Here is a 12,567-nt window from a genome sequence, read left to right on the forward strand (position 1 = left end):
GCTGTGTGCGCCCGTCACTCGGCGGGGTTGCAGCTGCCTCTGGAAGGCACCGAGAGGGACATTTTTCGAGCAATGGTCAAATCAAGGTTTTGTAACGCGAGCTGTGCCACAGTGTGGCACTAGCCACTGGCTCACCACCGCGCACCGGAGCCATTGGGAAAGAAAAAAACGCCGAAAAAAAGGACACGAGTAGCCAACCCAATGCTGCTCCAGTGCGCTGTATCAACCGACCTCTATCAAGCGAACGAGGTGACGATGTCATCCGCCGGGCACTCGTACTCGATCTCCCACGAAAGCGAGTAGCCGCCGTCTCCGTCCGTGTGCAAAAGCTCGTCGCCCCACTCCCCTGCCCACTCACGGGCGAACATGCCATGGTACCGCGTGTGCGGCGACGTATAGTGTGCCCCGCCCGAGAACTCCCATGTGCGGAGAGCAGCGAGCAACTCGCGCACGGTGAAGAAGTCGTTTCGCGCTGCTTCAAACCTTTTGCGCGTTCGAGGGGGGTGCACGTGATCACGGCTGCTCGGGTTCTTGAAGTACACCGACGGGCACGCGAGTGCAGCCTGATGCCATTCCGTCTCTGTCAGCGTGCGGCGGAAGTTGCCGGCCTGATCAGCGCGTCCATTCTCGTCGGTCTTCAGCCGGGCCCGCCCGCCGTACAGCTCGCGCCGCGTGAATGTCAGCGACTGGAAGAGATAGGACGGCTCGCGCCCGCTCAAGAAGCGTGGGAAGTTGGCGATGAGATACCATGGAGGCAGCTGATCTCCCAGACGAACGAGCGGCGGACAGCCGAGCGAGACGCCCCACTCCAGCATGCGCGGACTGCGCAGGAAGTCGCTCGGACGTGACGGGGTGAGCGCCCGCCCGGTGGCCTGCTGCGCCGCGCGAAAAGCGCGTGCGACCAGTGCGAAAGCGAGAAGGTCGCGATCCGCCACGTGGCGTGCGATCTCTCTCTCGAGCGCGGCGCCCTCGATGCGCGCCCACAGCACTGCCCAACGACGCAAGAGCCGCCGGTGCAGGAAATCGAGTGCCGCCTCGGTGATGCTGTACGCCGCGTCTTCCCTCGCCTCCTCCTGCAGGCGAAGAGCGCTGCGGCGGCGGGCGATCTCCTCGTCTTGCGAGACGCGACGCCTGCAGACGCGCCCACGCAGCCTCGCTTGCAAGCGCGTCGCTGCGAGCTGGTGGAATGCCGAGGGAGCTTCACCGCGCGCCCACGTCTCTCGAAGCGGGCAGACAACGGTGGTCTCGCCGCAAGGCAGGTGGAGCTCTGTGCGAGAGGCCAGCGCTGTCGGCTCGCCATCCCAGTAGCGCAGGGCCAAGGAAGCGATGACGAGCTCGAGGAGATGCTGATCGAGCTTGTGCAGGGAGCCACTCTCCTCGCGCCGCGCGCACTGCAGCAACGCCTTCGCACGCGCTCGAAAGGCAGCCGGGAAGGTGACCCCAGGCCACGGCCACTCGGCGAAGGGGCCCCTGGGCAGCCATCGGAGCGATGCCATGGCCAGCGGGCTGCGGCCAGCTGCAGCGCAGCCCTGCAGAATGTGCAGCTGCTCGCCGACGCACTCGAGGGCGCAGATGCGCGCGCGAAGGCTGCGCCTCCGCTCCGGCGTCAGCTTGATGCCGTTGATAGGTCTGGTGCTCTCACGCTCCAGCATCTCGCGTTCCCATTTGAGGGCTCCCTGGTGCGCTTCCGCGGCCTTCTCTAGCGCTGGCTCGAGCTTCAGCGGCGCGCTGTCGTTGCTATCAGCACACACGGCTCGAAGCCAGTCGCCACGCACGAGGAACGCGAGAATATCGGCGCCAAAGCCCCGTTCCCCACGCGACGCGAGAAGCAGCGAGTCATACACGGCGTCTCGGTACGCGCCGCGTGTCGCCGGCAGTCCAGCCTTGAGTGCGCGAAGCAGGAGCTGAGCCACACACAGCTTCCGTGCTTCGAAAGCAAGGCACACTGTGCCTTCCTGGACTGCATACTCATGCGCAGGCGGGTACTCTGAGTAACCCACTTTGCGAGGCAAGATCGTCGCGCCAGCGTTGAGGAGCAGCTCCACGAGGCCTGCGTGTCCGTTCTTGACGGCAAGCGACAGCGGGTGATAGTGCTCACAGTCTCGCTGCGACAGGACGCCTGCTTCCCCGTCAACCCAGGCGCCGGCAGCCAAAGCTGCACGGGCAGCTTCAAAGTTGAGTTCGCGGCCGTACAAACCACACGCGCACATAAGCTCGCCGCTCAGGGTCTCGCGAGGTCCGCGCATCGTCGCTCTGGTCCGAGCGCCCTCCCACCACGGCGCCGATCGAGAAGGAAGGTGTGAACGGGGACGTGTGTCTGGGAACGAGCAGCGATTCTCACATACTAGTATACAATTCGAGGGAGAAAGGTGAGGAAAAAGTCTGCCCAGAGCGGTGGTTGAGGCCGATTGCCTCAACTGTCAACCACGTGGTTGACAGAGGCCTCAACCCTCAACCAAGTGGTTGACAGACCCCTTCAACCCCTCAACCACGCGGAATGGCTGTCCATCCACACACCACACCCGCGCAAAGGTCTGAACATATTCTCTGTGAACCATTCATGTCGTCTTCTTTAGACGCCTGGATGCTGCATTTGACGCGCCGTTTTTACGAGTACTTGCTTCAGCTACGTGCGTGAATGGGAGGTGTGATGCAAAGCCCGGAGGAGCGCTGACAGCCATCGCGAGGCCCCCACGGGGCGGTCCCGGCCGACGTCATGGCCGTCCGCGGACGCGGCCCTCCGTCTCCGGAGACATTACCGAACTCAAAACGGCTTACCAAAGGCAGATACGAGCTCAGCTCAGTGAGATCTAGCAGCACATACCCTCAGTATCCAGAATAGTAAAGTCTGAAAAAGTCGGTCCGACGGCACACTAATGTGCGCGCAGAGCGGTCTGGCTGTCTGCAGAGCTTCCGTCCGAGCCCTGAGAAATGTCGGAGGCATGTCGGCCCATGTTCGCGCGATTTTGATGGCGTTGCCCTTATTGCACGTGAAACAGACCGCGCCGGCCACGCACCCTTGTTCCCGGAGGCCAACTCAAACAGGTTTGAGCAATGGCCGCCTTCCATGCTCTCGATCCATGCTCGACACGTCCGCCCGCCATCAAGTTGTACGTTCAGTGGCAAAATGCAGCAGGAACTTAGTTGCCTCGAAGGCCGCCCTGCTCGAAGGCCGCCCTGCTCTCGGCATTGTGTTGTTGACTGATAGCACTGTCTGATCCAACCAGAAAGAGCCGTCGAAGAGCCGTCGAGCTACATGAGACCCAAGTCGTCGTGATGTACTAGGAAACGAAACTAGCGCCAAAATTGAGATCTCAGGATTGACATTATTCCTCGCGCCTGCTTTCGCTGCTTGAGGCTCGCCAAACAGATCCTGCGTCTATGGCCGTGTGCAACGTCAAGTCGTCAACCGCGACAAGACCATCGCGCCAACCGCGACTCTGTTGCTTTTATGCGGCAGCATTCACCGTGACTCTTGCCGTGGATGGTTAGTGACCGCAATACTACGCCGTGAGCTGAGCTTCACCAGCCGTTTCTCTTCCTTCCCTTGCCTTCTCTGGCCGTCCGTTCTCTGTGCGCATTCCACTGCATGCGGCATCACAAGCGTCTTCTGCCGGGCGCGCATCTGAACTCGTACCTGGTAGGCCATCGCTTTGCTGAAAGATCAGGCGCCTGAATGGCGACAGTGAGCGTCTCCTACTTATGGATTGCGCTCGAGGTATGAGGAGCGCAAGAGCGCGCCGCAGGCGAAGCGATTTTTTGGCGGCAGGGCTCTTCCGTTTATCTTGTGATCACGCGCGAGCCTTCCTGTGAATAGGCCCCGGAGGCCTCAAACCTCAACTAAAGGGTTGACGGGGGGTCTCAACCGTCAACCAGATGGTTGAGGGGGGGCCTCAACCCTCAACCCCTCAACCACCCCTCAACCCTGGCGAGTACAGACCACGCCTCACTTTTTCACAGCTTTTCGCTGCGCATGCTCGAGCCACTGGCGAGGGCTTGTGCTGTGAATGCAGGCGTGGTCTGTACTCGCCAGCCCTCAACCACCCCTCAGGGCCGAAAAAAGAAACTTCGGCCTTGCCTGGCCGCGCTGCCGCTGCCGGAGTGTTGGGCGTCCCACTCCGAGTTTTCAGAAGACACTTCGGCGCCTGTCCCTCCCCGCCGCCCCCGTCCCAGTCCCACTGCCGCCTCGGACTCTGGATGCCTGCCTACTCGGCTCTCGTCAGCGGTGGCGCTGTGCGGCCGCCACGCGCCACCTGCCTCCTTCTCGCCAGCTTCGCGGCCGGCTCCGGCCTCTGGCTTCTCGTCGGCTCGCAGAAGGAGGAGCAGCCGGACGTGGCGAGCCCACGCACTCAGCGTAGCGCTCGATCTGCGGCACAACTCGCGAAGTGGTTCAGATGGCAGGCCGTGCTGGCGAGTGAAGCGGCAGCACACACTGCTTCGCCGGGCAAGGGCTCGCTCGCGCTCTGGGGTGAATGACACACACACACACACACACACGGACACACACACACACACACACACACACACACACACACACACACACACACACACACACACACACAACACACACACACACACACACACACACACACACACACACACGGACACACACGGGCACACAGGCACACACACACACTCACAGGCACACACACACACACACACACACACACACACACACACACACACACACACACACACACACACACACACACACACACACACACGGGCACACAGGCACACACACACACACACTCACAGGCACACACAGGCACACACAGGCACACACACAGGCACACACTTCGGCCTGGTCCGTCGGCCGCAGTCGTCGCGCCACCTCCTCCTCTGCAGGCGACTCCATCACCGAGTCTTGGCGCGGCACGTCGTACGGCACTCCCGCAGGCCGCGCCAACGGCACGCCCGCGGTGCTCGCACAGACCCTGGCGCGGCGGTGGCCCTCGCCGGCTGTGCTCGCAATCTCGGGCGGCCAGACGCAGCAGCTGCGGCGGCTGGACGGCCGCGTCTCTCTTCACACCTGCCGGCCCGCGAGCAGGCGACCAGACGCAGCACCTGCTTTGGCGGCTGGGCGACGGGGGCGAGCTCCCTCCGCCGCTCGCGTCGGACGGCGCCCTCACCGCCGTCGTGATGATCGGCACCAACAACCTCGGCGCGGGGCACCTGCCCGGCCCGACGGCGGAGGGAGTGCTCGCCGTCGCGCGCGAGTACCTGCGGCGCAGCCGCGGCCGCCTGCTGCTCTGCGCTCTGCTGCCGCGAGGCCACACTGCCGCTCGCGACACTGCCGCTCGCAATCTCGACGCGGGAGCTGCGTCCAATCTCGGCTCGACCTCGGCCGGTAGGCGACGGGGCCGAGCTGCTCCCGCGCCTCTGCCCGCCGCGCTGCGACCGCAGAGGTGCGCCGTTCCGCTCCTTCATGCCCGCGGTGGAGAAGGTCAACCAGCGGCTGCGTGAGGAGGCCAGCGGCGGTCGGCTAAGTGTCGACTTCCCTGGCCGCGTCTCTTACGTCGATTGCGGCGGCCCCTTCCGTGCGGGCGGCGGGCGGCGGGAGGGCGGCGAGGAGGAGGCAGAGGAGGTCGTGGTGCGACTGATGCCTGACCGGCTCCACCCGAACCCCGAAGGCCGCCCCGTCAGCAACCCCGACCCTTGCGGCGCCGGCACCGAGAGGCACGAGGCGCGCGTAGCCCCGCGTAGGCCACCAGCTGCTGGCGCGCTGCCTCGAGACGGCCCTCCTCGGCAAAGGCTGGGGCGTGCAGCCGACCGGCTACTCGCGGCTCGGTTTACCTCTCGGAGGCTCTGCGCCGTGACACGCAAGAGAACACTGCAGGAACACCCGAGTACGCAAGATGGACGTCGTGTCTGATGACGCACATAATGCACCGGGGCAAGTGGGTCACACTCCCCGTAGGTCATAGCCGCGATCGAGGCATATGTAGAGAGAACCCCATTGATGGATGGCCCAGCTGACCGACGCGCATGCTTGCGTAATGGCTTGTACAGTAACCTAAAAATCACAGCCGGTAGAAACCCGAACGCCGTCGCCGAAGATAACGAAACCTGCCTCCCAGCGCTTGCGCTTTTGCCCGTTTTCGAGGAGCTACGGCTTTACCAGCGGCGCCCTCCTTGTTCCTTGGTTTCCACCCGCGCTGCTTCACGCGTAGAGCTAGTTCCATTTCACTGTGGCACAGCTCGCGTTACAAAAAACCTTGATTTTGACTGTCGTGCTTTTTACGGTTTGGGGGTGTCACACTTTCACACGGTAGCGGTGTGCTAGGTCCGTGTGTGGTGTGCCAGCCCCTATGTGGTGCGGCGCAGAGTGCGCCGTTAAAAAGTGCGCCGCCGGCGCAGAGTGCGCCGGCGCCGGCGCAAAAGTGCGCCGGTGCCGGCCGGCCGGCGCCGATATGGTTTTCTCCGCCGTTCCGGCGCCCACACTGGGTTGCCCCTTCCTACGGCTTGCCCATACCCAATGGAGTCTGAGCCCGGCCTTGGCGCCGAGCCGGAACCTGAGGTGGGCGCGGAAGGGATGCTTGCTAGCGCTGCGGAGTTTGCCGGAGCATACCCGATCTCCCTCGCGTGCGCCCTTCTCTTCGCCGCGTGGCAACTCGCGCAGCTGCTCCAGCACTCCCGCTCCGGCTCGACGCTCGGCGGCGCTGCTGCGAAGGAGGACGCGCTGCTGCGGGCGAGGCAGGTGCAGCAGGAGCGGATGGCGCGCGCCGCGGAGGAGCGTGCTGCGTCGGCGCCGTCTCCCGCTTGCTGCGACGGCGGCGGTTGCAGCGACAGCAGCCTCCCGGACCGGCTGACGAGCGCCCTCGCCAAGGCTCCGGCGTCAGGCAAGGCGCCGGCGTCGAGTGAGGCTCCGGCGTCGGGCAAGGCGCCCGCAAAACTGCCCGCCGACAAGCAGAGCGTGACTGCGCGCCTCGCAAAGATTGAGCGCGGTAAGGGCCCATCGGAGCACAACCCGCTGCAGGGCCATGCCTCCAGCTCCTCCTCGGCCGGCATCTGTCGCCGCAAGAAGGGCGGGTGACAGTAAGCGCCGCGCCGTTCCGCCTCTCGCCTGCGAGCAAGGAGACACTTCCCGCCAGGCAGAGGCGGCACCGCGCGCCCGACCGACTCCTCTACCCTAGACTCCGCCGAACGCACCGGTCTGACATGACGCGGCCGCCCCCCAACCCAGCGCTGCCTGGGCGGGGCGGTGCCGCCGAGGATCGCCCCAGATGCAATCGCTGATATCGCTCCTTCACCGACCTCGTGTTGATGTTCGTGAGATGCGAGCTGCCACAGCTCGCCTTCACCCCGCTGTCTATTCCGTGATCGTTTTGTGTCTCTTTTCCCCCTGTGGCTCTCTGCAAAACTTTCTCAGACACTCCCTGCCGACGGAGTTTTGATACCTGGAGTCTCTCCATTCGACGGACCGCGTGCATGGCGCAGCCCCCACGAAGGCTGGGCGGAGGGGCGGGGGGCTGAGCAGGTGCGGTGCACGCTCGACGGCGCCGCGGCGCTCCGGCGCTCCCGCCGGCGGGGGTGCGGGGCGCGGCCGGAGCGCCGGGGTGCGCACGCGCAAGCCAGCGCGCCGGCTCGCACTGGCTGCTCTCGACACGATTCAAGCTCAGTGTCACGATTCGAACGAGGCCGTGTCGACACGATTCAGCTCAGGTCTCTTGCCTGCACCGTCATTCGCCTCGCCCGAACCGTCACTTGTCTCGCACGTTGCCTCACGCAGAGTCGACCTTGACGATGCCCCGTGGCTTGTACGTCGCCATCTCCGCCTTCACATCTGGGTCCGAGACGACGTGGAGCATGAAGACGCCGCTCGCCGCGAAGGCTGCGTCGAGCGCTGCGTCGATCTGCGAATCGTCGGTGAGCTGAATGCCGTCGGCACCGTAGGCACGCGCGAGGGCAAGATAGTCGGGACCGGCAAGGGCGCAGCCCTGGGCGTTGTTGAAGCCGAACTCAACCCGGCCGAGGACCTTGTTGTCGATGACGATGATCACCAGGCGCGAGTTCATCTGGATGGCCGTTCCGAGCTCATTGAGCGTCATCTGGAAGCCACCGTCGCCGGCGATGACGATGCCCGTTGCGCTGGGGCCGCGTTGCGCCGAGGCGACGATGCCGGCACAGAGTGCGTAGCCCATCGTGCCGAGACGCTCCGAGGAGAGCACGACTGAGCCGCGACGCAGCCGCAAGGAGAGCGACGTCCACAGCGTGATGTCGCCCGTGTCGACGCACACGACATCGTTGGCGCCCAGCCGCGGGCCGAGCCGAGCGAGCAGTTGCGCCTGGTGGCAGTAGCTCGAACGCGCGACGGTCTTGAGCATCGCGGTGGGCGCTCTGAGCGTCGGCGCCGGTTGGCGCGGCGCAGCCACGTCTGTAGAGAGACCAGCCTTGCGTGCAACTCGTGCGCGGAGAGCCTTGATCACGCGATTGGCGTTCGTCTCGAGAGCCATCGCCTCGGCACGCTCGATTGACGCCCACCACACATATCGCCCACCACACACAACAGTGGCTGCGTGCATGGCAGAACTTGAGAGCTCCGCAAGGCTCTTGGGCAGGAACTCCACGAGGCGCTTGCACACGGTGGCCACGTCTGCGGTCACTGAGAGCTCCGCCTCGAAATGCATGGCCAGGCCAAAGGAGTCGGTGGTCACCTCGACGAGCTTGCGCACCTGCAGGCCATGCAAGTTGCACAGGAGCACCGAGAGCTCGCTGACGGCGAAGGCTACGACGAGCGTCGTCTTCTCAAGCACGGCGGCCGTGCCCCTCATACCCGGCTTGCCGTGCACGCCGATGACACCCATAGCGTGGTAATCGTCCTCGTCGACGGCGCTCTTGGCGTGTGACGATGGGCGCGTTGAGCCGGTGTGCGAGCGCGAGGATTTCAGGACCGGCATCGCGCGCCTCGCAGCCGATTGCGAAGCAGATGCGCTCGCCCTCTGCGGTGAGCAGCGCCGCCAGCCGTTGGAGCGACGCGTCCGAGGGCGGTCCAGCCTTGACGCGCTGCAGGAGGGTCTCAGGGCTGCATGAGAGGACGCGCGCCGGCGGCGACGCCACGGTAGCGACCTGGATGTCGACGGGGATGGCGATGTGCACGGCGGCGCGCTTCGTGAAGGCGATGGCGATGGCATCACGGATTACCGAGAGAAGTTGCGTTGGGTCGGCGATCGTGATCGAATAGGCGAGGCCTCCCGCCGCGAGTAGCCGTGCCTGGTCAATGTCCTGGAACTCGGAGTGGCCCTGATCACTGCGGGGCTTGCAGCCGGTGAGGGCGATGACAGGCACTCGGTCCAGCTGCGCATCGAGGAGGCCCGTGACCAGATTGGAGACTGCGGGGCCCGACGTAGAGAGACAGCAGCCGAGCGCCTTGCCGTTGCTCAGCTTTCCCGCCGCGGCGGCCATGAGCGATGCGTTGGCCTCGTTGCGGGTGCACACCCAGGTGAGGCTCTTGTGGCTGCAGACGGCATTGACTAGTGGCACTACGGCGCCACCGTGACCGCCATAGACGTGGCTCACGCCAGCCTCGGCGAGAGCATTGCAGACGATCTCCGAGCAGGTAATAGGAGTTTGTGCAGTGGGAGCACCGGGAGCAGCATCCTTCTCTGGGCGGCATTCAGGTAGGGACGCGGTTGGGACGGCGTTTTCAGACACCTCGGGGCGGCGGCGATGCCTCCGATTTGGGCGGCGGGGGCGTGGGGGTGGGCTCCACTGAGACCTCCGTCGCCTTGCTCTCGACGCAGCCCATGGCTGTGCTGGCCTGGTGCGCTCGCGGCCGAAGCGCACGTGAGCGCGGCCCGCGGCGGGCGGCTCGGCGCGGGGAAGGGGGCCGGGGAAGGGGGCCGGCGACGTGGCAGCAGCGCGGACGTGAGGCGGAGGTCCAAGTAGTTTCCGGGACTGTTGACCTTTTGCGCATAGTGCGCATATCGCGAAACGCTCAAAGAAAGCAAGAACGCAAATACCGTCCGGCTCGCGCCAGCCCGGCCCCGCTCCCACGCCGCACGCCACCTGCACGCCTCGCCGGCCTGGCCGCTCGCCTCCACGCCCGCCTCGCCGCCCGCCGCCCAAGCCCCGCGCTCGAACGCCGCCGCCTTCCTTCTCCATCAGCGCACGCCGCCTTGCAGCCTCGCTCCCAGACTTTGCGCGTGCCACGACAGCCTGCCAATTGCTCAGCTTGAGCTCAACAAGGTTTTCCGGAAAACAAAAAGGAAAACAGAGGGTCCCCAGCACTTTGCGTTTCCGGAAATTTCCACTTAGGGAAAACAGAGGGTGTTTGGTGCTCCATTCTGGAAACTCGCGAGTTTCCCTGAGTCTGAGAGCTGGTCTGGGCCGCAGTCTGGGGCAAAATCTGAGGCAAAATTGAGGAAATCGACAAAATACGGAGTTTCCCCGGAAAATAGAGAGGAAAAGAGAGGGTGTTGTAGAGAAAAAAGGAAAGGAAAACAGACGGGGTGCGAGAGGCAAACCTTGTTGAGCCCAATGCTCAGCCCGCGCCAACTGGCCCGCGTGCTTCGCCGCACCAGCGCCCCGCCAGCCCGAGCCCGCGACGCACGCCCCGCGCCACGCCAGCGCCCCTGTCACTGATATAGGGAGGGCTGTCGCGTCGCCCCGCACAAGACGTCCTGCGAGGCTTGAGCGTCAGCCCCTCAGGTACTGAAATCTCATTCATGCACCTCTACTGAAGTAGTCTCTTAGAACACGATTCGTAAACTCATTGACGTATTCTGCGAGGTTGCTAAAATTCTTCTTTTGGCCGTGAGCCGGTGTGTGTGCCAGTCCGCGCCAGTCCGCGCCCTTGTCGTGCCAGTGTGCTGAGACATGTCCGCCTCCTGAATTCTTTTGGCGGTATCTCCCGTGGTGCGTAATGGTGTATTGAGTTTTTTGTGAATGAATGGACAATGGTGCGCGCGCAGTTTGTTGACGAAATCACATACTTTATGTTTGCCCGCCCGGCGCAAATTGAATAATTCAATTTGCCCCATATGGTATGGTATGGGATTGGGTTTGGGAGAGGATATAAAAACTAGAATACGGGCACGGAAACCCCTTCAGCTATCATACCCCCTCTTCCGGCAAAGAGAGGCCCCATTGTTCACCCATATAGCGAGCGGATCGTGCAGAATGCCGTTCTAAACCTTAGACGGGCGTGCCCGGGAAGAGCTAGGGCACTACATAGATGAGGAATGTCAGAACTACGACGCACCTTTTCCTTTACCACACATATAGACATCAAACACAATATGAGGCTGTCAGTCAGGCCACCGACTGGACTTTGGCACCGCTAATACGGCGTCTGACATACTTTGTTGAGAGCTCACACATGACTTCTCACGTCAGTGGAGTAGGCGCGCAGGATTGTACGGCGATTGTCATCTGTGAACCCTGACACGTTGAGCAGGATCCCCTTTCCTCTCTCTTGACCAGGGCGGTGGAAACCGGCGTCACCGCTTCGCCGCAAGTGCGTCTGCGCAAGTTGCGCCTCATTGACATTGAGGGAGTGCGACTGCAGAATTGCCCGCAGGTCCTCCGATAGGTTTTCGACCCGCCCAACGAATTTCAGCTGGTTCAACACCCTAACGTCATCGAGCATAAAGTTGATCTGAGGCTCAAAATGCGGGTCTACCCTTCTTGGCAATCTCATAGAAGGCTGCACAACGCAATGCTCCAAGACTGACAGAGCGAGGCGACCATCTTCGCCATCAGTCTTCCCTGCGAGCTTCGGCCTGCACTTGCGCCAGGCCGAGGAGAACCCTCTGCGGCTCACCTCGTAAACGGCTGAAGCAAAGCGCTCTACCGGGTCACGGACAAAGGTGAAGAAGGCGTAGTTGTCATGGCGCGCGCGATTGGCTGCCGCATGCTTCCAGCTTCCACATGGAGGAAAATCACACGCACCTGCCCAGCTGCGGATGTAGATCGCACCGGGACACGCATCGCGAAAAAGCGACATGATTGTGGTTCCTCCGCTTTTGAAGATGTGAATGTAGCCTAATTTTCTCAAAGGGCAGAGCATGACTGCGCCTCCCTTGCTCCAAAATGATGCGGGTGGGGGATGACGAATCCTTCCAGCGCAGCCCGAGTCGTCGCACTGTGAGCTGTTTGTACCCAAAGAGGCCCGCCAGGACGCAGCACGGGCACGAGTCGATGCCGTCTCGCGCTCTGAATGAGTGCCGGATGCTTGCCGGTGTAGCCTCTGGTCATCGCCATTGACGATTGAGAGGTCCGGCGGGAGGGCCTTGCCAGGCGGATGGGGAGGCGCCGAGGGAGGTAAGGGCGCCAAGGGAGGTGAGAACGAGGGCGGCGAAGGTGGCGGGTAGTTGCACTCTGGTAGGAAGGCCGAGGTGCAGACAGCGGGAAGGGCGGGCAGGGGGCAGGCAAAGTGGTTGGTGCCGCCCAGCCCGCAGGACGTCAGCGGCAGGTTGTTGAGCTGCGACGGCACGGTGCCGGAGATGTCGTTGTCGAACAGGCCAAGATACTCCAGCTGCGAGAGCTTGCTCGTCTGCGGAGGGATGGTGCCCGAGATGGAGTTGCTGTACAGCGTAAAGATACTTCAGCTGCGAGATGTCGCCC

General features: G+C 63.4%; 5 protein-coding genes across 5 annotated transcripts; 2 read left to right on the top strand and 3 right to left on the bottom strand.

The window, feature by feature from the left end:
• Positions 1 to 236: 236 nt before the first annotated feature.
• EMIHUDRAFT_232457 (hypothetical protein) lies at positions 237 to 2,246 on the bottom strand (the record flags this gene model as incomplete). Its single annotated transcript, XM_005783211.1, has 2 exons — positions 237 to 1,960; positions 2,099 to 2,246. The coding sequence occupies 2 exons, from the start codon at positions 2,244 to 2,246 to the stop codon at positions 237 to 239; spliced, it is 1,872 nt and encodes a 623-aa protein (XP_005783268.1).
• A 1,882-nt stretch (positions 2,247 to 4,128) lies between these two features.
• On the top strand, positions 4,129 to 5,991 carry EMIHUDRAFT_442382 (hypothetical protein). Its single transcript, XM_005783212.1, has 5 exons — positions 4,129 to 4,468; positions 4,849 to 4,980; positions 5,051 to 5,272; positions 5,355 to 5,633; positions 5,707 to 5,991. The coding sequence occupies exons 1-5, from the start codon at positions 4,198 to 4,200 to the stop codon at positions 5,817 to 5,819; spliced, it is 1,017 nt and encodes a 338-aa protein (XP_005783269.1). The 5' UTR covers positions 4,129 to 4,197; the 3' UTR covers positions 5,820 to 5,991.
• A 448-nt stretch (positions 5,992 to 6,439) lies between these two features.
• Positions 6,440 to 7,375, top strand: EMIHUDRAFT_442383 (hypothetical protein). The gene has a single exon (XM_005783213.1). The coding sequence runs from the start codon at positions 6,479 to 6,481 to the stop codon at positions 7,034 to 7,036; it is 558 nt and encodes a 185-aa protein (XP_005783270.1). The 5' UTR covers positions 6,440 to 6,478; the 3' UTR covers positions 7,037 to 7,375.
• A 349-nt stretch (positions 7,376 to 7,724) lies between these two features.
• Positions 7,725 to 9,405, bottom strand: EMIHUDRAFT_113095 (hypothetical protein; the record flags this gene model as incomplete). The annotated part of the gene is made up of 2 exons (XM_005783214.1): positions 7,725 to 8,675; positions 8,851 to 9,405. 2 exons carry the CDS (start codon positions 9,403 to 9,405, stop codon positions 7,725 to 7,727), a joined length of 1,506 nt encoding a protein of 501 aa, XP_005783271.1.
• A 1,803-nt stretch (positions 9,406 to 11,208) lies between these two features.
• EMIHUDRAFT_456463 (hypothetical protein) lies at positions 11,209 to 12,545 on the bottom strand. Its single transcript, XM_005783215.1, has 4 exons — positions 12,405 to 12,545; positions 11,765 to 11,864; positions 11,437 to 11,599; positions 11,209 to 11,281 (listed from the first exon to the last, which is right to left on the bottom strand). The coding sequence occupies exons 3-4, from the start codon at positions 11,588 to 11,590 to the stop codon at positions 11,250 to 11,252; spliced, it is 186 nt and encodes a 61-aa protein (XP_005783272.1). The 5' UTR covers positions 11,591 to 11,599; positions 11,765 to 11,864; positions 12,405 to 12,545; the 3' UTR covers positions 11,209 to 11,249.
• Positions 12,546 to 12,567: the final 22 nt, after the last annotated feature.

The sequence above is a fragment of the Emiliania huxleyi genome (assembly GCF_000372725.1).
Source record: "Emiliania huxleyi CCMP1516 chromosome Unknown EMIHUscaffold_181, whole genome shotgun sequence".
Taxonomy (NCBI): domain Eukaryota; phylum Haptophyta; order Isochrysidales; family Noelaerhabdaceae; genus Emiliania; species Emiliania huxleyi.